The following is a 22,406-nucleotide window of genomic DNA, read 5'->3' on the forward strand; positions in this document are numbered from 1 at the left end:
CCAATACCTCATTATCCGGTTTAAATTTAAAGTAAACAAATAATATGTGTTAACTGTCAACATGAGAGAAAAAAAAGGTAATCAAGTTGATATTCTAGTCACACTTTTTTTCCCAGACGTTTACCGCTGTATTATGAATAGTATATATACTTTTTCGATGCTTATGTCAATTATTCATTTGTTTATGTTAAACATGGTTGACTGTTGATAATAATTTGAATAAACCAAAGTATAAAATCAATAATGGAGCTTAGTCTGTTCATTATACCTTTAACTTGGTTAGATACAAAACAAAACATAATCATATGATCTGAAGATTTTTTGTACTGTGCTTACAAAATAACGAGAAGAACATACAACTCCACAGTACAAAAAGTAAAAAAAGCAACGGTTTGTAAGGATATAAAGATGAGCTTCACTTAAAGTTAACGATTGTTATCGTAAAGCCTAAGTGAATACAAATGTATTGATAGTTCGATAGAGTTCCATCTGATAGATAAGGTGTACAATGTAGATTAAATGGATGCAATCAAAATTATCAATAATCAAGCTAATTTCACCTCACTAAAATTTGTTGAAGCCATAGAAATTAGAAGGTTTTAACCTCATTTTTGTATTCGATAAAAGTCAGTAGTTAACCTACAACTACTTTGGTAACACAAACAAGCCAAACGTACTAATGTTTCTTTTTTTACTTAACTGTAGTAACTATCTGATGAGTTAAACTCAAATTTCTTTCACCTCTATAAAATTTTTAAAGTTTTGTTACGGTGAGTAAGAAAATGATCTTAATATTCTGAAACTATCACCTCAAGAAGTCGCTTCGTATTGTTTGTTTGAATCTTCCCATTGATGTTTAGGACTACAATTGATCAGTCTCTTATTGGCATATGTGCATACTGTGCGTATTGCCTCGATATGGCCTTAATTCACAAGCATTATACACAAACATGGATAGTGGCAAGCAATGGAATCCAGGACGCGAGTTTTATTAGTATTAAATTTTATTCTTTTTTACTCCGGGACACAAGTTAACAACAAAATGGTTTCTATTCACTTGGTGTTGTTTACTTTTATCTTCCTATTGATGTTTAGGACTGCGATTGATCAGTTTCTTATTGACATAAGTGGATACTATGCGTATCGCCTCAACATTGGCTATCAGGACTCAGTAGCTAAGTGGATAATGCAGTGGTGTTTGGAGCGAAAGATACTGAGTTCGAGTCCCAGAGTGAACATCAACTCTGAGATGCAGATGCATCCAGCTGACGAGTTTTGAATAGGACGAAACGCGCATCCTGGATTCCACTGCTAGGCACTATCCATCTTTGCTTATAAAAATGGTCTCTAGTTAACCATTTAGTGAAAGACTATGACTATTATGTAAAACTATAGAATGGACATAAATTTTAATATCATAAATTCAAAATAAATACTTTGACAAATTGACTTCCGTTTGCTCTGTATATCATTTGATAAAATTTGACCGAAAAGGAAATGCTTCCTTTTTTTCAGTTTGCATATTTCTTTCTTAGTTTTTTTTCTAACAGCATAATCTGTGACTCTATTCGATGATAACTCATTACTAACAGTTGAATTAACTAATCGATCTAAGCTAGACCACCATTAAAAAACTGGAAGCATTGAACGGCTGTTTCATCATAGTATAAGACCCCTCAGCAATGCGTATACACGATCGCGCACATGAGACTCGAACTCAAGATCTTCAGTCTTGCGTCCGAACACTTAACCCTGTAGGTCGAGGGTCCATGGTTCAAATCTCGTGTGCTGGATGCGCACTGTTGAGGGGTCCAATACTAGGACAAAACAGCTGTCCACTGCTTCCAAGTTATAATGGCGATCAACTGTTAAAATATGTCAATCTCCACAAGTTCCCGTAATGATAACTCAATATTATTTTATTGTTTTATTGATAATCATTTTCGTTCTTCTGCCTATTTTATATAATCATGTTTCAGTTGGTATTACTCTAATATACCAGTATTGTTTACAATAATAAAATTCTGCCAAAAAATGGATGAGTAGGTTCACTTGTAATAATCATGACTGGGCCGAAATAGTCTACTCCTGTCGTTGCGAACGGGAAGTCGGGTGTTATCCGCGTAGGTGGTAAGTCTCCCATCAGTTGTGACATCGGTCTGGCTGATCTAATACGGCAGCCTATACATTTATGTGTGATCCTCTTAACTGTAGTAGTGCCCTTTAAGATCCAAAACCTTTTGCGCAAAGCGGCTAGTGTGTAGTACACCCCCATGTGTCCCTCAGCTTGATGGTAGTGACAAATGATGAGCTCCGTTATAGGGTGTTTGCTGGGTAGAATAATCGGATGTTTCTGCTCTAACGGGAGATGTATGTACTTTCTAATAAGTGAAAACTATAATAAAAATTGGTTTTGCTGATGTTTCACTACTTAGACTACTAGTTATTAACATCAAGTAACAAAACTGTCATTAAAAACAATTTTGTTTTATTTTTCACTTGATGGAAAGTCCATATTTCAAATGATAATGTATATGAGTAGTTGTCTGTTAAGTAGTATTGTCTTAAAAAAATCTACTCTGTTTATGATAAACGTCTTAGTTATGATACAATCTATTGCCAATAAGTGTTACCTTTTAAACTAAATGTAGATGTAAAGTGTAATTTTGAGTATCTGTGTACATCTAATTTGATTTGTACTATGATAACAAGCTACATTTTTATTATTTTAGACGATACAATAAAATAATGTAACTTTCCTTAGAGTAACTGATTTCAAAAAATGCATGTAAAGAAGGAAGAATGGATTAAAGTAATGTGTATTTTCTGTATGTTAAAATATTCCAAAATCAGTAAAACTATTGCTGACTTTTAAAAATTGAAATATATCTCATTCGGTAAGTCATAAATACGGTAGCAAGCTCTCGTAATAATCACATGCTCACCAGTGACTAACTTCAAGATGAATTTCTTGGGGTTCTAGTGACAAGCTGTGACATGTGGAGTCCAATCCATGTCGAGTGTGAGACAGTTATCCACCTCGGACAATGAATGTAGGGTTGCGAAAGATCATGGATTGATTGAAGTTAAATATTTACACCATTGGATGCCGGCTCAGTGGTCTACAGGTTAAGCGTTCAAGCACGTTACCGAAGGTTTTATGTTTGAGTCCAACATGCATGGTTGCAGATGTGCACTGGTGATGAGTCCCATACTATGATGAAAAGGCTTTTCAGCACTTTCTGGTTTTCGATGTTAGTCTAGCTTAGATCGACTCACGAATTCAACTGTTATAATGTAATCAAACAAACATTTTATAAATGGCATACTATTTAATCTAAACTATTAAGTTAAATATTTGATTTCAGATGAAGTTAAAAGGTACAAAGACGAACAGAAGGTTTATGCGAAAATACTGTCAACTCTATTGTACAACATTATTAATTATTATTAATATAGGCAGCATTTAGGGAAATATGTGACTGATTCGAAACACATTGTACTAAATACTTTTCTTCATTGACAAGATTACCTTCAGAAACCCGTTTCTAAAGGTGTTTATAAACTTAATACTTCCAATTTCTGTATTTTATATGTCACTGAGAACATAAAGTCATTTATTCAAATATCATTTTCTAGGTCACAATATCTGCTATGGTCTATTACTGCTTTCCAACTCTTCATCACACGAAATAACCTCCAATTCATTATTCGTTTCACTAGGCTTTACACTTATACACCTAAATAACATTAATTTGAAATTTTGTATTATTTCTCAATGCTTTACAGCATAAATGACGTTCTAAATAGATGTGATCAGCCAGACAACAAATCAACCTAGGTTTTCAAGCTGCAGTTACTTGGCATAGTAAATAGTTAGTTTACAGGGTATCTTGTATTTAGAAATAAATACAACATTAAATACTAAATAATGTTTGCTAACTCTTTTTATTTCCATTTATCATTCCCCGCCATTTGTGAATCAAACAATTTTCATGGTTGAAATCATGAGTCAATTGAAGCTAGACCACCATGGAAAACCTGTAAGCACTGGACGGCCATTTCGTCCTATTGTGGGACTCCTCAGCAGCGTGCATCCACGATCCCGCCTCACGAGATTCGGACCCAGTACCTACCAGTCTCGCTCCAGAGCACTTAATCGATAGATTATTAATCTTTAGTTGACTCATGATTTCAACTATGAAAATACTGAAATCTCCATAAAAACCCCTTCTGATTATAATCAAACAATTATTTTCATGATTGGAATCGATCTTAAGAAATGTACATATATATATATATATATATATATATATATATATATATGTTGTACCTTATAATAATACATATTCAAACTAACATCATTTTCTTCATTACCGTCTGTTCTATAACTATTACAGTTACGTAAAGTAATTAAGCATGAACTTCCACTGCCCCATCATTTGAGCTCAGGTTTATCCATTCCAATTACATCACTGCAGTTAATCTTACTTATTGCAATATTAAATTAATGCTTCTAGTTTTTTCCAGTGCAACACAATATGAAAATATTGCCGTCATAAAATCGTCTCAGCAAACTATTTACAAGAGAACAAATGTTTTCTCATTAAACATCTGTTATGTAATATATTAATTAAGGCGTTGAAATTATTTAAGCCCCTATTATCCCGATGTATATTTTATTTGCAAACTGAGAATATAGAAGCTTCTCATCAAAAAACTTTATATGTATTTAACAAAGAAATGTCTAATTAAATGACTTATAACCAATTGTGTAATTTAAGTAGGAGGATTAACAAGGATTGATTGATAATCGGTTGTTGTACGTAAACAAACCGGGTTACTAGAAAGTGTAGATAGATCGAAAATATCTATTGTAATCAAGAGATCATTAGGAATGCAATACAGATTGTATGAAATTACAGAAGTCATTATTCCTTCATTCGTGTGACTTATGAAAACTTCAGTGACCATTACAATGTGAAAGATTCTATTGATTTCAGTTATTCTTTTATGAGGAATTATTCTTTTTAAAACCCTAACATTCCATTATGCAACCTATGTTTGATCATATACGCGTTAAAAATAATAGAAGTATAAGTAATTTGTCTTTTGATGGACTGATTGTATCAGAAGCTTCCTTGATAAAATACAACTAATTTATTTCAGTTTTGTCGTAGAACAACCTACGTGATAACTTATAAGTCATTTGTAATGATATTTTGTTAGGTTTTCGATATAATATTTGGAAGGTTTCTGTGGTGAGTAGTGTGAGTTCGTAATAACTTTCTAGGTTCTCAAATGTATTTAAAGACATATATGTGATGTTGATTGTGGCCAATCCTATTCATACACGTGGGCGAATTAAACGTTTATTCTCTCATATTAATTACATGTATTTGTGACCGTTAATTTGCCATTATCTGTATCTACTTCAGGTCTATTCGAATAGATGTAGTGACCCATAACCCTAATGACTCCAAAGGTTATGTCATTTTTCTTGTCTTCCAAAACAAAAATTTACTAGGACACCCCAAAAAAAGTTCACAAGCCCAGAACAAATTACTTGTCAGCTGACTATCGACTTTCCCATAGAATCATCAACGAGTGAAATTCATTACCTCATCACGTGGTTGAGGCTCCATCCGTCGACTCTTTCAAAAGAAAGTTGGATCAGCTGAGAGACCATCATTGCCAGGACTAACACAGGCCATCAAGCCTCCTGTCCTTTCCAAACTGAAACTGATTTTACAAAGGCTTTTTTATAAAGTAATTGGTTGAATTCCTATTACAACAGTTTTTTAAGATGATGAATGGGATAAATGGTATATTACAGAATACCTTTACTAAATTTTAAATTTACCTTAAACTATCAGTTTACACTTAGTAATTTATATTTAGTGTAATAAGTGAAATTTGTCATTTGTTTTGGCTCAGCTTAAAGATTGACTACAATATTTTGAACAGTGAAACATTTTCTTTAAAATATATGTATAAAAGTTGGATTTAATTCATATTAGGACTGTCAGAGTTGCAGATAACTCTTGGAACCTATGAGAAAAATAATCAGAAGTTATGCAGTGAACGTTTTTGATGTGAACTGACACCTTCTGTTGACAATTCATGGATATAAAACCTTATTTGAAACATAATTAAAACTAAATGATTTGTCATAATTTAAAGTCTACTTAAATACTATTTTACAAAGAATAAAAGTATAAGTCTCCAGGACGCGCTACAGGAAGAGCATTTTAAAACCACTAACACAAAATTCATCATTTCATACTTTTATCTATGATTTAAGATAGAATGTGCTGATTATTCAACATTATTTTTAATCTCAGTCATGGTTTTGATCGGTAAAATGTTTAGCTTTGAGACTAGATATGACTATAAGGTTCTTTGCTTTTTTCAGCAAACCATCTTAGTCTTCAAGAACAGCTATCTTGAAATTATTCGGTAAACTAAATGTTCATATTCACTTGGTATTGTTTGGTTGAATCTTCCCATTGATGTTTAGGACTGCAACTGCTCAGTCTCCAATTGGCATATGTGCATACTGTGCGTATTGCCTTGATATAGCCTTAATTCACAAGCATTACAATCAAAGATAGATAGTGGCTAGCATTGGAATATAGGACGCGCGTTTCGTCCTATTTGGTACTTGTCAGATGGATGTACCTGCATCTAAGTGAGTTTAAACTTCACCCTATTGTACAAGCAAGTGGCTATCAGGACTAAGTAGCTAAGTGGATAGCGCGATGGCGTTTGAAGCGAAAGGTACTGGGTTCGAGTCCTAGAGTGAACATCAACTCTGAGATGCAGGTACATCCTGCTGAAGGGTCTCAGATAGGACGAAACGTGCGTCCTGGATTCCACTGCTAACCACTATCCATCTTTGCTTAAATGTTCATATATTTTTCATTCCAAAAAGTAGTAATACAGATAATAGTACTTCACAATTGTTGTTTTATACTTGTGTATAAGAAAGAATTGTGTCTATTAGTTGGTTAGTCATATTATTGTAGATATTATATGATAAATAAAAAAACAGCTGTGACCAAGATTTACTGTTATATTAATCAATAAATTAAGGTAAACCGTAACAATGAATAGCATATACAAGAATATGGAAGCGGATTAAACCATGTGAGAAAGAAAGCATTATTTATGCCATGATGTGACACTCTACTTTTCAAATTAGTGGACTTTTTCCCAGTACAGTTCCTCTTTATTTAGATAAAATAGAGTATTGCATCGGTGCCCCCGAATGCCCTGGTACGGCCGAGAGTGGGGAGAGTCCGCTCTCTCTCTCTCTTGAAATCCTCTCACACGGTCACGCTTATACAGCCTCTGCCAGAGAAGTCCTACTCACTGCCTTCCATAGCGGGGGTGTTGCTTACGAAATTGAGAGGACGGAAAGCAAATGTCCAGCGCTTTAACCGGGTTGGTGGACACAAAATGTCTATCTAGGGGAGTTGGAAAACCCTGATTCCAAACCAATGGTGCACATGGACTCCAGTATCCTGAGGGAACAAATGGCGTATGAACCAATCGTTGGTCACCGGTTACGATGGGACTGCATCTCTTTACGATCCTCCACTGTCTTGTGGATCAGACCTTTAGGTCGAAGGCTCCTGGTGTAGCCCCTTAAGAAAACCACCTGTTTCGGTCTGGGCACCCAGGTAGTATCAAATCCCTCACACAATTAAATGAAATGACAATTTTTTGTGTGGCGCATTTATATCTGATGCCCCCTGGTATCAATATTTATGTGTTTTAATGAAAAAATAAATGACAACCAAATTTTAACAGAAAGCACAATAAAATTTAAATGAGTAAAAATGTTTGAAATATTTTATCAAAAACCGAATAATAAACCAAAATTAGATCAATAAATTAGTTTTTAACCAGGTTTCTATGTAATTCAAATGCTTGAAACAATCGATACTGGGTTTGGGTACCAGAGTGAACACTAACTCTCGGATTCAAGTAAATCTAACTGATGAGTCCCTAATAGAATGAAACACATCTTCTGTATTTTACTGCTAGCCACCAACCATGCTGTTTAAAACATGGGATATGAGTACTTGCATTTTTTATATTTGATAAATAAATACAATATAATATAATATAGTAATAAAAAGGTAGCTAAATAAAAATTCACAAAACCCTGTATAGGTAATAAATACTTTGATATTTCTAATAACTAATAAGATACAATAGTTTATTAGATCTCATTTCATTCCAATGTGACCTGTAACTGATATGAATCATTAAATTAATTTAGTATTCTTTGTTTGAATCTTCGCACAAGCAAGTGGCTATCAGGACTCAGTGGCCGAGTGGATAACGTGATGGCGTTTGAAGCGAAAGATACTGGGTTCGAGTCCTAGAGTGAACATCAACTCTGAGATGCAGGTACATCCAGTTGACGAGTCCCAAATAGGACGAGACGTGCGTCCTGGTTTCCACTGCTAGCCACTATCCATCTCTGCTTAATATGAATGATTGTTTGCATATTAAATGTAAAAAAATACCTTTTTTGAGTTCAAGTAATTTGTGAAACATTTGTGAAGTACAAACAATTGCGTTTCATTCAACTGTAAATCTTAGAAGACTAGTCGTATGAATTTATAACACTAATCTATTCTAGTAAACGTCATTGAATTGCTTTAATCAAACTAGCATATACTCATTATCAGAAGGGGGTTTTGTGGAGATTTTAGTAATTTTATATAGCTGAAATCGTGAGTTAATTGAAGCTAGACCATCATGGAAAACCTGGAAGCAATCCAAAAATCAATAATCTACATATATTTAATGTACAATAAACTGTTCAGGAAAATCAAAAAAAACTTTATTTCAACACTTGATTTCTAATAATAATATCAAGAATTCTAATCCGATTATTCTTTTATCTCCTAATCACTTTGAATAACAAAAATTACAACAGATTAACAAATAAACCTTGACTTTAAATTGAATAGATCTTATTTCAATGTTGATTACTTTCCATAACATAATACCAAACATTTAGAATAATTTTATAGTTGAAATCATGAGTCAGTTGAAGCTAGACCACCATCGAAAACCTGGAAATACTGGACACCCGTTTCGTCCTATTGTGGGACTCCTCAGTAGTGCGCATCCAATATCCCGCCTCACGAGATTCCAACCCAAGACCTATCAGTTTCGTGTGCGACCGCTTGACCACTAGACCACTGGTCTGGTCGACATCCAACGGTGTTAATGTCTAACTTCAACCAATCCACGAAATTGAGCAATCGTCCACCATTATCTTCAGTGAGTTACTATCTCACAACAGACCTGGCTGAACTCCATATTTTGAATAAGACTAATTATTTTCAAAAATTTATAGAATATTTTTCTCCCAATTCAACAGAGATTTCAACAGTTATGATGTTCAATTCATTCCCTTTTTCTTCATAAATCATCTACAAATCTCAGTGCTTACTTTAAGTTCATATTGATTCATCATTTTTTCCACTACTGTCATTTATCCTATAAACAGTTTATCAACTTTCAAAGGTAAATATTTATTGGATTATATAAAGTGAAAAGTAAATAAATAACAACCAACTTATTTGGAATTCAACATGAACAAATAAACAAAGAATATTTATACCGTAAATAGATAATTAAAAATCAAATAAACATGATTATGTTGTTAAATATATTGGAAGAGTTATGATGAAATTACCCATGAAACATTCATTTTATATTTAAAAACCCTCTATCATTTCTCACCTTAGTGACAGTGTACATGACATTGAACTATATGAAATCGTTTTTATGTTATATCAAGCAATTCATTATATATCTATTCATAAAGAGAGTTGCAGTGACCACTTCAAAAAAGTTCGATTTATTTCTTCATTAAATGGATGCTAAGCCGAAAAGTTATTGAAAGGAAAATTAGGACATAGGTTTCATATTACTTATCACTCATTATAAAATATACCTGTAATTTCAAGGAAATACATGCTTCTACCAGACTGTTTGACCATTGGATTCTAGAATCAATGTGGAACTAAAGAGCTATTTAGTTCCGACAAGTTTGCAATGGTGCTCAAATTCGTATCTATCTATGGTGAAGAAACCCACCAATTAAATTATTAACTAACTAAATACTAAAGTCATATATATATATATATATATATATATATATATATATATATATGATCCATGATTCCTATGTTGACATATAAGTAGTATGTAACACTAATCAGAAGTAGAATGTCTAGCAGCAGAAAATTGAGAAGACCGAATTGAAGACAACAGGACTGCGAACAGAGAGTGGAGGAACAAGGAAATTTACATGAGATAACTGATGGATGATGTGCGAATGACATACTTAACGTATGCTTTTCATATTTTGTGAAAAACTGTAATTTCGCACTAAACAATAGATTAGTTATCTCCACCTGAGCTCTTCATTTGCTATATATATCACTTAGATGTATTTATTTATATCTGAAGACATAATCTCTGCTAGTGAATATGATTTTATGCTTTAATGTTTAATCATATATTTCATCCTTGATAAAGTTCCAAATATCTTCACTTTTTATACCTATTAACAATAAAACATCCATACTAAATATGTCAGATCATTTAACTACAATGCAACTAATTATTGGTATTTATCAAAAATAATTGGCAAATGGAAAAGTTCATTACATTAGATTATGATTTATCAAATAAATTTGAATTACAGTTTAATTACTAACAAGCATAAGAATACAGTAGCCCTACATATTAGGTGACAGGTTCTTTGAAATTATTTTGTCCTTCTTTTAATTAAATTCCATCATGTTTAGATGTATTGTCAGACCAGGCATATTTAGTATTATTGTCAGAAGGGGTTTTTTAGTGAAGATTTAGTATTTGCATAGTTCAAATCATGAGCTAGACCACCAGGGGAAACCTGGAAGCACTGGATACCCGTTTCGTCTTATTATGGGACCTCTCAGTGGCAGTGAGCATCCACGATCCCACTTCACGAGATTCCAACTCAGGACCTCCCAGTCTCGCGCCAGAGCACTTAACCGATAGACGGCTGAGCCAGCCGGCATCCAACGGTGTTAATGTCTAACTTCAACCAATCTACAAAATTGAGCGACACATCCACCAATGTCTTCAGTGAGTTATTATCTCACAACAGACGTGGTTTGAACTCCACTGGTCACTGCTTCTCACTAGAGGTAAATCCAAGAGCGAAACCGGTTTCCAGTTCTTCCAGGTTTCCCCTGGTGGTCTAGCTTCAATTGACTCACGCTTTCAATTATATTTAGTAATAACAAAGCGTATCGTAGGAATAGTTTATTTGCTATCCTCACTTTTGGCAATAGAGTGGAATTGAAATACTCTTATCACTAAATCTATATAAATTTTATAAGTTTCAAACAAATTAATGGTTAAAAGTCACTAATTGCCTTATTTTCACTAATCCGAACATTTTCGCAAAGTTACATGGGGAGTATACAGAAGAAATATATGATGACCGATATAAAATACTTCAAGTTTTCTTCTGCTTGTCTAGCTTAAAACCATCATAATTATAGTTACTAATAATAAACGAAATTACTTAAAAGTTCTCTTTATTTTTGTTACACTACTCAACACTTTAGAACTGGTGACTTATTTTGTTTTTTAAAATATAATTTGCATCTAATGATATAGAATTCATAATTAAGTTATTGGCGAGAAATTAGTATTTATGGTTACTAAGATGAAGTATACAACAATTATGTAATTATAAGCAAAGATGGATAGTAGCTAGCAGGAGAAACCAGGATGTGTGTTTCATCCAATTCAAGACTCGTCATCTGAATGTATCTGCATCCCAGAGTTGATAACCACTCTAGAGCTCGAATCTACTTAGCTACTAAGTCCTGATAGCCACTAGCTTGTGCAATAAGATGAATTATAAATTCATTTTTTTTACTATTTGTTTGAATCTTTCCATTGATGTTTAGAACTTCAATGGATCAGTCTCTTATTGACATCCATCTTTGCTGATAACACTTGTTACTTAAGACATTATCGAAGCAATCCGTATAGGATTTCTTTATACCCATAAAAGACTATTCAGTTGTTATAAAAATGAATAATAACAAATATAAACTTACTTGGTATATAATCACAAAATGATGCTATACAATTAATTGTAAAATATGGTAACCAACATATTGTAAATGAACCTAATATAACACCTAATGTAATTGCTGCTTTATGTGCATTATATATTTGTTTTTCAGGATAATTTATTATTAATTGTGGACGTATTATATCATTCATATTCATATTACTATTATTAGTATTATATATATTAAATGATGAATTTCTTGATATAGTATATAGGGGTAAGCTATGCTTTCGACGATTCATTGATTGATCTAATGATGTAAATGAATTCGTTGACATGATAAACGATCTATTTATTGTTTTATTCATATGAATTAAATATTCATTTTTTGATTTAATATTTATAAAACGTAATGGTGTATAATTTAATTGTTTTATTTTAGATAATTCTGATGATATTTTTATTGTATCTATGGATGTTGTTGTCAAGGAATTTTTTAAATGATAATTTAAAAAAAAATTTTTTATTTTAAAAATTTTTTTTAATTTTTTTGAAAAATTTGATGAATTATCCAAGAAATAAATAATTTGTTTATTATTATTATTATTGAATTGTTCATTTGTTGCTAAGTCATTTGTATCATTAGTGAAACTAGGGAATATATTTAATCGATTAATATGTTGTTTTGTTAATAAAAATAAATGTGTATATATTATAATCATTATTATTAATGGTAAAATAAAACTAAATATAGCATTAGTGATAGCATAGAATCTATCCACTTTATGTATACAAGTTAATTGTTTAGGTGTCAATGAGATATCTTCAATAGATGATGATATTGATGATTGAATGGAAGGGGTGGTACAATTTTTATTTGTAAAATATGTACTTATCATACTACTACTATTATTATTATTATTAGTAGTAGTAGTATTAGTAGTATTACTTATTGTTAAACATTCTTTATAATGAATTATATTCCAATTAAATTGTATTGGTATAAATGCTATTAAAAATGATATAAACCATAAACTAATTATTGTAATTAATAAATATTTTGGTTTAAAACAACGTGAATATTTTAATGGTACTTTAATATGTATAAAACGATCAAATGCCATAGCAACTAAATGTAATATAGTTACTGTACAAAATAATTGATCTAATGAAAAAAATAATTTAATTAAATTATCTGAAAAATATTTTGGATGAATAAGATTATATATAATATTAAATAACATAACTGTACTAGAAAATATAATATTGATTATAGATAATGATATAAAAAATATATTTGATCTATGCCTAAGATGTCGATCATTTAATACAACATAACATGCTAATGAATTACCGAAAATTGTAAAAATTACAATCATTATGGGTATGATGATGATCCATGGAAACCAATTATGATAAGGATTTAATGATAAATGTAAAGATTGAATGATTGAATTAGTATTTCTATGTAGATGATACATTTTATATGATGAAGGTAGATCATAAAATGTTTTTAATGACCATAAACATGTTTGATTATTCAATGTTTCAATGAATTGTAATTGAAGTTTATTATTATTGTTCATTGAATTGAGTATAATTTAGTATTTATTTCCATTTAATTAATTCATATTAAAGAAAGAAAAAAAGAATGTAAATGCTTTATCTAATTATAATTTGATCATTTCATATTAATTCATGAAATAGCTTCATGTTAAACTAGTAATTTGTAATTGGAATCTGATTGGTTGCTAAGTGAAAGAACCAATAGAATTGTAACTTATTAATGAATGGGTTAAATAATATTTACTAATGAACCGACTCAATCCATATTATACTCGATATAATATAAATTGTTCTTTTCTTTAAAAGACTAAGTGATTATATAAGAAATTTTGGCGAAATTAGAGCGAAGAGTTTCACAGTATTTGGGTACCGAGTTGATGTAAGACATTAAATAGGAATAATATGTATTTATAAAATCTCAACGAATGAATTTGAAGTAAATCTTTGAAAAAGATTGGACCAGATTGCCAGGTGAAACGTTGGATTTAATTGAAATCCATTCTCTGAGATTTTACAAATATATTATTCCTATTTAATGACCAAGTGATTAAGTTATAAGTTAGATTGATAGGATTAATGTAAATATATTATATGATATGATTACTAAATGATGATAATGAAACGAGAGGTATCAGATAAACCACATTTAAATTATAAATCTTAGTTAAAAACAGTTTAAATCCAACTTATTGTGGTGTGGTCTACTTATATTCACATAAGTAGTATATGACGGTGGTCAGACATAGAATGTATTTTGGCAGAAGATCGATAAGGGAGGAACAGAAATGTAGCGCAATCGGGTACGAAAATGCGTAAACAATGAAGTCAGAGAAGACGGACTGATATTTGCAGAAGAAACAGTTAAAATTGAGATAATCGATTATTATTTTGCTAATTAACTGTTGACTGTATGGTTATTAGAATTTAGTGAGATAGTCTGTAATTTGTGCTTTAATACGTTCGATTGTCCCCACCCGTGTTTTGTTCACTACATTAAGACTAAGTGACTTCACTCTGGCTTTTAAGTTCATTGAATTCAAACATTTTCAGTAGATGAAGTTTGTTAAAATTGTTGAATGTAATTGAGATGACAAATTTTTAATTGAACAGCTGTTTCATCTACTAATCTGGTTTCCAAGATGCGTACGTTCACAACTTTTCCATAGGGAATAGCATACATGGTCCTTAGGTCACGTGGGAAATGCATCTGTAATCTCTACAAATCCCCATTCTGATATAAATATTACTTCATTATTTCTACTTTAACAAAAAGAGAAGAATAAAAATCATTATCCTGACAGCCATTGTTCAAATTTCGATAAAACGATTATTTATTATTTTGGATTATATGACATTTAATAAATAATGTACACTTGTGACTTTATTACGTTTTACTTTATAATACTAATAATAATTTGGTGATCTTATTTCAAATGTTTTGAATATATGCCATTAAAAGTTACACGTAGTTAATCCTTGATATTAAAAATACAAAGTTTAGTGAAGGGGTTTCTTTACAACTAATTTATTACCAAGATATACAATGAAATATACTAATTTTGTGAGGACACATGAACAATGCATAAACATGATGATGTTGTTAAGTCGGCTTACAGTAAACTCTATCAGAGCCTCCAGAGGCTCATAAAGAGCCCCAACCAATCAGCGATTAATTAGAAGCTATGCTACTAAAATAACGAGATCCTGATTGGCTGTTTAACACACTGCTACTATGGAAACTCAAGGTTTCTTAATTACTATAAAACCCCTGTATTTTCTGTACATAAATGAATCCTGTAGTAAAGCGCTTCCCACACACTTTGTGCCTTTTCTCTGGTCTTCAAGTCGGTGTATAGTTCTAGCTCGGGGGTACGGAACTAGCTTAGGGAAGCAAATATAGCGTTCACAATCGGTCAGATGTAACAATTGGCTACAGCCTAGGTCAAATACATAACAGATGTAATAGGAAGATTAGTAGAAATTTTATATCCCTTATCATATGCTCACTACTGACTGGCTTCAAGAGGTATTTCCTGGAGTTCTAGTGAGAAGCAGTGACCAATGGAGTTCAGCCACGTCTGTTGTGAGATATTAACTCACTGAAGACATTGGTGAAATGGTTGCTCAACTTCGTGGATTGGATGAAGTTAGACATTAACACCATCGTATGCCTCTATTATGGTATTCCACTTAGTCTTTAACTTTAATAACAAATGTTCTTCGGTAAGTAATAACTTCTTTAATGAGTATGGGTCAATTTGTCAAAATTTTGACATATTAAGATATGTGTATGGTCGTCTTCTTCAAGTAATTATTACATATCTCGTAACGAATAACCTCTCATTGTTTTTGTGAAACCCTTAATCATATATATCATGAACTTAAAGATTAACACATATTCTGGCTTTCTGTATTCGTTTCGCGCTATTAAGAAGTTACAAGTTTATATTCTGAAACAAATGCCAGGTTAGAATGAACTAAATAATTCTTTAAAATGTTTGTTTTATACAAATATTATATATCACAGCTTTGTTCTGTTATTCCTAATATGAATGATATTAATCTACCCATCAGTGTATTAAATATAGTAGATTATCCGTAAGAAGCTCATTCAAATTCGTTTATTCTGACTACAATGAAAACTTTGATTTAGACGATAGAAAACATTGATGAATAATCCATAGATAAGATTTACCTCAAAATATTAATCTATCGAGCTATTCTTAGTCGTTTCAAGATTAAGTACTCTGTTTTCTAAAAACAGGGTACTACAATCATAAGTGATCAAGAATAGTTATGTTGTCTAAGTAGACGACTTAATGTTTCAGATTGAAATAAATAAATTTACCGCCAGTTTCACATAAAAGATAGTTCTCACTTCATGTAATACGTAGTTATAATAGTACATATTACATTTCAGCTAAGGAAACCATTTATAACTACTAAACATCGACCACAAACTAGGTGACAAAAAGGGGGGAGGCATGAATGGTCAAAATTCTGACTAATGAACAAAACGAGTGAGAAAAAATCTGCAGTAAAAAAATAGTTACTCATAAGTAGTGTAACTTGATAAATGAATCGAGTAGATATTACTGCACTTCGTTTTGTTTTATAACATTGAAACCAATAATAGGTAAAATAAAATTCTCCCTTAAAATCTGATATAGTTATAAGATGTTCGTTATGGAAGCTATGTTAGTTTACTTTTAAATTCGAGTTACCAGAAATGTACAGTCTGCTACTGCTTCCTATTATTTATAATGGAACAATCCACTGCTAGCCACTATACATCTTTGCTTATAAAGCTTGTGATTTCAGGCAATATCGAGGCAGCTCGCATAGGATGCACATATGCCGACGAGAGACTGATCAATTGCAGTCCAATATAACAATGGGAAGATACAAGTAAAACAACAACAAGTGGATAGAATCAGGTTATTACTTTCCAAGAATAAATATAACAGCTGTAAAATTCATAATCTCATAATTTGTCATTACGGTAAGAATTACTGTATTAAACTCATTATCACCCTATATATGTACATAATATCAGTTGTAATCATATAGAAGACAACCTACATAATTGTCAAATCAAATATAGCTATATTCTAGAGACTAAAACATCTTTTTTGTCTGTTAAACAGTTGTTTCTGAATTCTGAGCATAGAAACCTCCCAATCGATCTTGATTTACATAATGTTATAGTAGACCTGTGCGAATTTATTAGACTTAAATTCAATTCATAGATACTCAGTAACTGTCACTCAGTAATAAAATTTATACTTGAAGTTATTGGTATAATCATATAATTATATGAGCTTAAACGTAAGATGAATTGTTCAGCACCGAATTCTCTATCTTCGTTCGCATGATTATGATTAAAATAAAAACATAGGTAAATAGTGTGAATTCCGACTTCATTTAAACTAAGCATAAATATTCCATGACTACTAATTGGTTGGATTTCAAAGACTTTAAAAAACATTTCACAATGGTTTTCAACAGAACTAGACACTATTCAAATCATTATAACTTGAACAGCATAAATCAATCCGGTAGCCCGATCATACAAGTAACAAAGACATCGGTAGATTTTACAAAGTTATACAAAAACGAGTTTTGTTATGACAGTGGATATAAGTATAGGAAGAAAACTAACTAATTAAAAGCTTAATTAGATTACAACTTACAGAGTTGAATCTTCTTACTCTTACTTACTTACTTACGTCTGTTACTCTCGATGGAGCATAGGCCGCCCACTAGCATTCTCCAACCCACTCTGTCCTGGATCTTCCTTTCTAGTTCTATCCAACTTTTGTTCATTCTTCCCATGTCTGTCTTCATTTTTCGGCGTAATGTGTTCTTTGGTCTTCTTCTTTTCCTTTGACTTTGATGATTCCATGTGAGCGCTTGCCTTGTGACGCAGTTGGGGAATCTTCTTAATCGCTTTTATCATTATCCTTATTATTAGCTTTATTCAATGTTATATTTTTGGTACAATATAGAATTCTCAGCACAAAGTAATTCAACAAGTTTCCGTTTCTTAATTCTTGATCGATTCTCACGATAAATATTTAGTGATCACCAATTAGATGTTAGTAGTTCAGGCATCGACATCTGAATAAGGTACATTCTTTTCGATGCACATTGCCAGCCATCATGATGTCTCCGATTGTATTGTTTTGTAACTTATACAGTGAAAGGTCATAAACTTTTCACAAACGCACGTGAATAGATTATGCAACTAATTGAAATAATGATCTGTTAAAACAAACAAGGTATGGCAGGAACAGATAGCCCAGATAATGAAGTAGACCACCTGGCAATATTATCATTTACCCCTAATATAATCACTGATTGAAATGAAAACAAGTATCGAATACATTTATCCTTTATAAATAATGTTAATCTGCTACACAAAATGTATATATTTATTTAGGCTAAAATAAAGAAAATTACTAATTCATTTACCAATGATAACATATATCTTAATATTCATAAGCTTTCGAATCGATTTAAATTTATGCACATACAATTGTATCGTGTTAATTTAAACAAGGTTTATTGTAGTAAACGAGAACATCAGTGGGGACAATCAAATGTATTTAAACACAAAATTACAGAATCTCTTAGTAAAATCTAAAAGCCATAAAGTAAATACTTCATTTGCAAAATGTTGATCAATTGTCTCAGACTTGACTGTTCTTTCGTTTCTACAGCAATTACTCTCTGTTCTTGTTCCCTTCTCTTCGATCTTCTTAACCTTCTGCCGTCAGGTATTTCGTTTTCTATTGATGATACATACTACTTAGATTTGTCGACATCAGTAGCACACACGACAATATGATTAGGCAAAATTATGTTTAGGTAGATTTATTATCAAGCCATGATCTAATCTGGTTATGTGTTTATACATTTATGAAGTGTTTAAAAAATCAAGAAAAATCCACCAGATATAAATGTTAAAACTGAGAATACAATAACAGATGTAATATTCGTAGTGATGTAAATTTTATAAACAAGATAGCATATATTTTAACATAAGAAGCTAAACTTCGAATTGTATTCTCTAGCCGGCCTACCATTGTGAAGTGTGTTGAGAATAAGCTTCCGCTTTGGGCCATATCAATGTGTACCTATAAATTTGCTTGCTCATGTGGGGCACGTTACATAGGCCGCACAAAGCGACCACTTTCCAAACGTATCTCGGAACACTATCCGGCTTGGCTCTTAAAAAGAGAATGTAAAAATTACTAGTTCGACACAGGAGCATTTAATTAACTGTGGACACAAAGCTCCAAAAAACCCCTCTTTTAAAGTAGTCTACAAAGTCAAAGGGTCCAATCAATATTTTATGCACTGCTGAGGCGTTGGCAATCCACACACTCAAGCCTGAACTTTGCGTGCAGAAACAATTTGTCCAACCTCTCACCCTTCCTCGGCCCTAATTCCCTTAATGGGTATGTTTCTAGTTATTTTTGCTGCACTTTTATTTGATTATTATCGACTTTTTGTTTTTTTAAATTACCGTTTTGCGTTTTTAACTTTAATCAGTTATTATTATTACCTTATACAAGTTTTCTGTTATTATGACCTTTGTGTTTATCGCTTTTCTTCATATCTGTCAATTGAACTATTATCTGACCCATAAATTATTTTCTTCCTTACCCCCTGATTAGTACGTAACCTTATCTGTTATTTATTCTCGTATCAATCTATAATGCGATCTTTCCTAGCCTCCTATAAACATATATTTTCCATATAACTATATAAACGAGTGTACAGCTTAAGTAAATGATTTCGTCGAGAAGAAAAATTTCTTCGCTGAATTCTCTTTTTCCTATAAGAAATTGATCAAAGTTTCTCAAAATAAATTTATTCAAACAATCATTCTTGATATTGTGCAATATAAAATCTGGCCAGGAGAACGGTAGGAACGTTGTAAATCTCTTTCGAATGCATAACAAAGGTCATTGACTCATATACGTAAGAGACGAAACTGGCCTTGAAGGTAAACTGGTAGTTAGGCAATACATGAGTTTGAATGCTTTAGTTTTATCCTCGGTGCGATGAACACCCGTCAAATGTAATGAAAAATACGACACTTACTGATATTTTTTGAGCTTTTCCAAACTCAACAAGGAGATGCTAACTAGTTTGTGAGCTAAGCTAACTGGCAATACACACACCCGATGGAGCTTACTCCACAGCCAGGTCGTCCATCTGATCAACCACCATAAATCCGCTCATAAAAAGATCAAAAGATGATTACCTTCACAGTTTAATCATAAAGAACGTTACTATCGGTGTCTTCGTCCAACTTACGTCTCACGAGAATAAATCTTTTGTAAATACTTCATGTCTTTGATTACTTGCTTATTGAATACAACCTCCTAGACAAAAAGCCTTTCTAATAGCTCAATTTAATCAGCGTATTATCTATAAGTTCTATTTTATTTGATGAATCGTCTGAATAAACGTTTTTTAACTTTATACACACTTCTGCTGACCGATTTATCTTTATTTTAATGTATTAAAAAAATAATGGCCTCATCAAAGTTTTATTCAAAATGATTTTGTAATGGTAGACCAATGCAAAAGAAACGTTCTCGGCAGTAGCTTATAATGAATGCACCATAGTCAATCTTAACTTAAAAAAATACTTAAGAGTAGGATTAGTAATTGCTTTTCTCTTATTTTCATTTCTAATTTCTATATCAAATGTATGAATAGTAAGTAGGGATTTCAAGTATGTAATAGAAAATTTATCTATATTTATTTATAAAGTTGAGATCATGAGTCAATTGAAGCTAGACTACCATGGAAAACCTGGAGGCACTGGACATCCGTTTCGTCCTATTGTGCGACTCTTCAGTAGTGCGCATCCACCAACCCAGGGCCTACCAGTCTCGCGCGCGAGCGCTTAACCGATAGACCACTGAGCCAGCCGGCATCCAATGGTTTTAATATCTTACTTCAACTAATCCACTAAACTGAGCAACCGTTCATCAATTGTCTTCAGTGAGTTACTATCTCACAACAGACGTGGTCAAACTCCACCGGTTACTGCTTCTCACTAGAACTCCAGGAAATACCTCATGGAGCCAGTCACTAGTGAGCATATGATCGAATCTCGCGAGGCGGGATCGTGGATGCACACTGCTGAGGAGTCCCACAATAGGATGAAACGGCTGTCCAGTGCTTACAGGTTTTCCATAGTGGTCTAGATTCAATTGACTCATGAATTCAACTATTAGAACCGTCTTCTAACAACATTTTAATTAAAATTTAGGGAAATAGACAAAACTGATGTTTCATGCATTAGACAAATAATAATATCAAGTAGGAAAATTAATTACTTCCGTCATATAACTTAAACAAAGTAACAATCATTTAAAATATAGACATAATTAAATATGAATTATCCTAATTTCGTAATTATTAGTACATAATATTTCATGTAGTTGAAATTAAAATAGGGAACTACCCCTAACTCAGGGTCTGGAAAGTCGGAAAAATGAAAATTTCTCAAATGCGATAAAAATGATCTTGGTGGTGTTGTGTTAGTATCCCGACGCCAGACAATGGTTTTTAAGCGTTCTTTATACCCTAATGCTTCAGGTTGGGTTGTTTCGCTTACTACCCTACATATGTGTTGTATGCAGTATAAGCTATATTGCCATGTAGAGCTGAAGAGCTTTTGTGATACTGGAGCTTCGCCATTGAAATTGTGGATGGTTCGGCATTACTTTGGCAAGTTTTGCTCACTGTTCATGTGAAAAGTTGGTTTGCTGGTTAACCGATTTCATTCATACTGTTGGTTGCTTTTCAGTGTTCTCAAGGGCTACTGTTATTGGAGCATCGTAAGGCATGTCGCCATTGCTAACAGTAATGAGTTTGGCTGTCGTGTAAGCGGAATGGGTCAACTTTGGCCTATTCATGCTGTGCATGATTGATTTACGCGATTACTGATCGAAATAATTATACATGTGATGTGAATGTGTATATAAATGGTGCGAATGATCCACCGGGGTGTTCGGTACCTGTGTGGTTGCGCCACAGGATTGAGCTGTACTGTTCAGATTGTAGCGTTGAAGCCCATATAGTGTCTGGTTCTCTTGTGGGGCAGGATTGAGCTGTTCTGCTCAGTTTAAGCCTAAGGGCGGTGTCTGGCTCTCCTGTTAAAAGGGATTGAGCTGTACTATTTCGGTTGTCACGTGAAAGT

The 22,406-nt window shown here is 32.4% G+C and overlaps 1 protein-coding gene across 1 annotated transcript; it reads right to left on the reverse strand.

Annotated features, from left to right (window-relative positions):
- Window positions 1-4,779: 4,779 nt before the first annotated feature.
- Smp_159860 (G-protein coupled receptor fragment,putative) lies at window positions 4,780-12,450 on the reverse strand (the record flags this gene model as incomplete). Its single annotated transcript, XM_018791976.1, has 2 exons — window positions 4,780-4,871; window positions 12,156-12,450. 2 exons carry the CDS (start codon window positions 12,448-12,450, stop codon window positions 4,780-4,782), a joined length of 387 nt encoding a protein of 128 aa, XP_018647277.1.
- Between the last annotated feature and the right edge of the window lie 9,956 nt (window positions 12,451-22,406).

This window comes from Schistosoma mansoni (assembly GCF_000237925.1).
Source record: "Schistosoma mansoni, WGS project CABG00000000 data, supercontig 0223, strain Puerto Rico, whole genome shotgun sequence".
NCBI classification, from domain to species: Eukaryota; Metazoa; Platyhelminthes; class Trematoda; order Strigeidida; family Schistosomatidae; genus Schistosoma; species Schistosoma mansoni.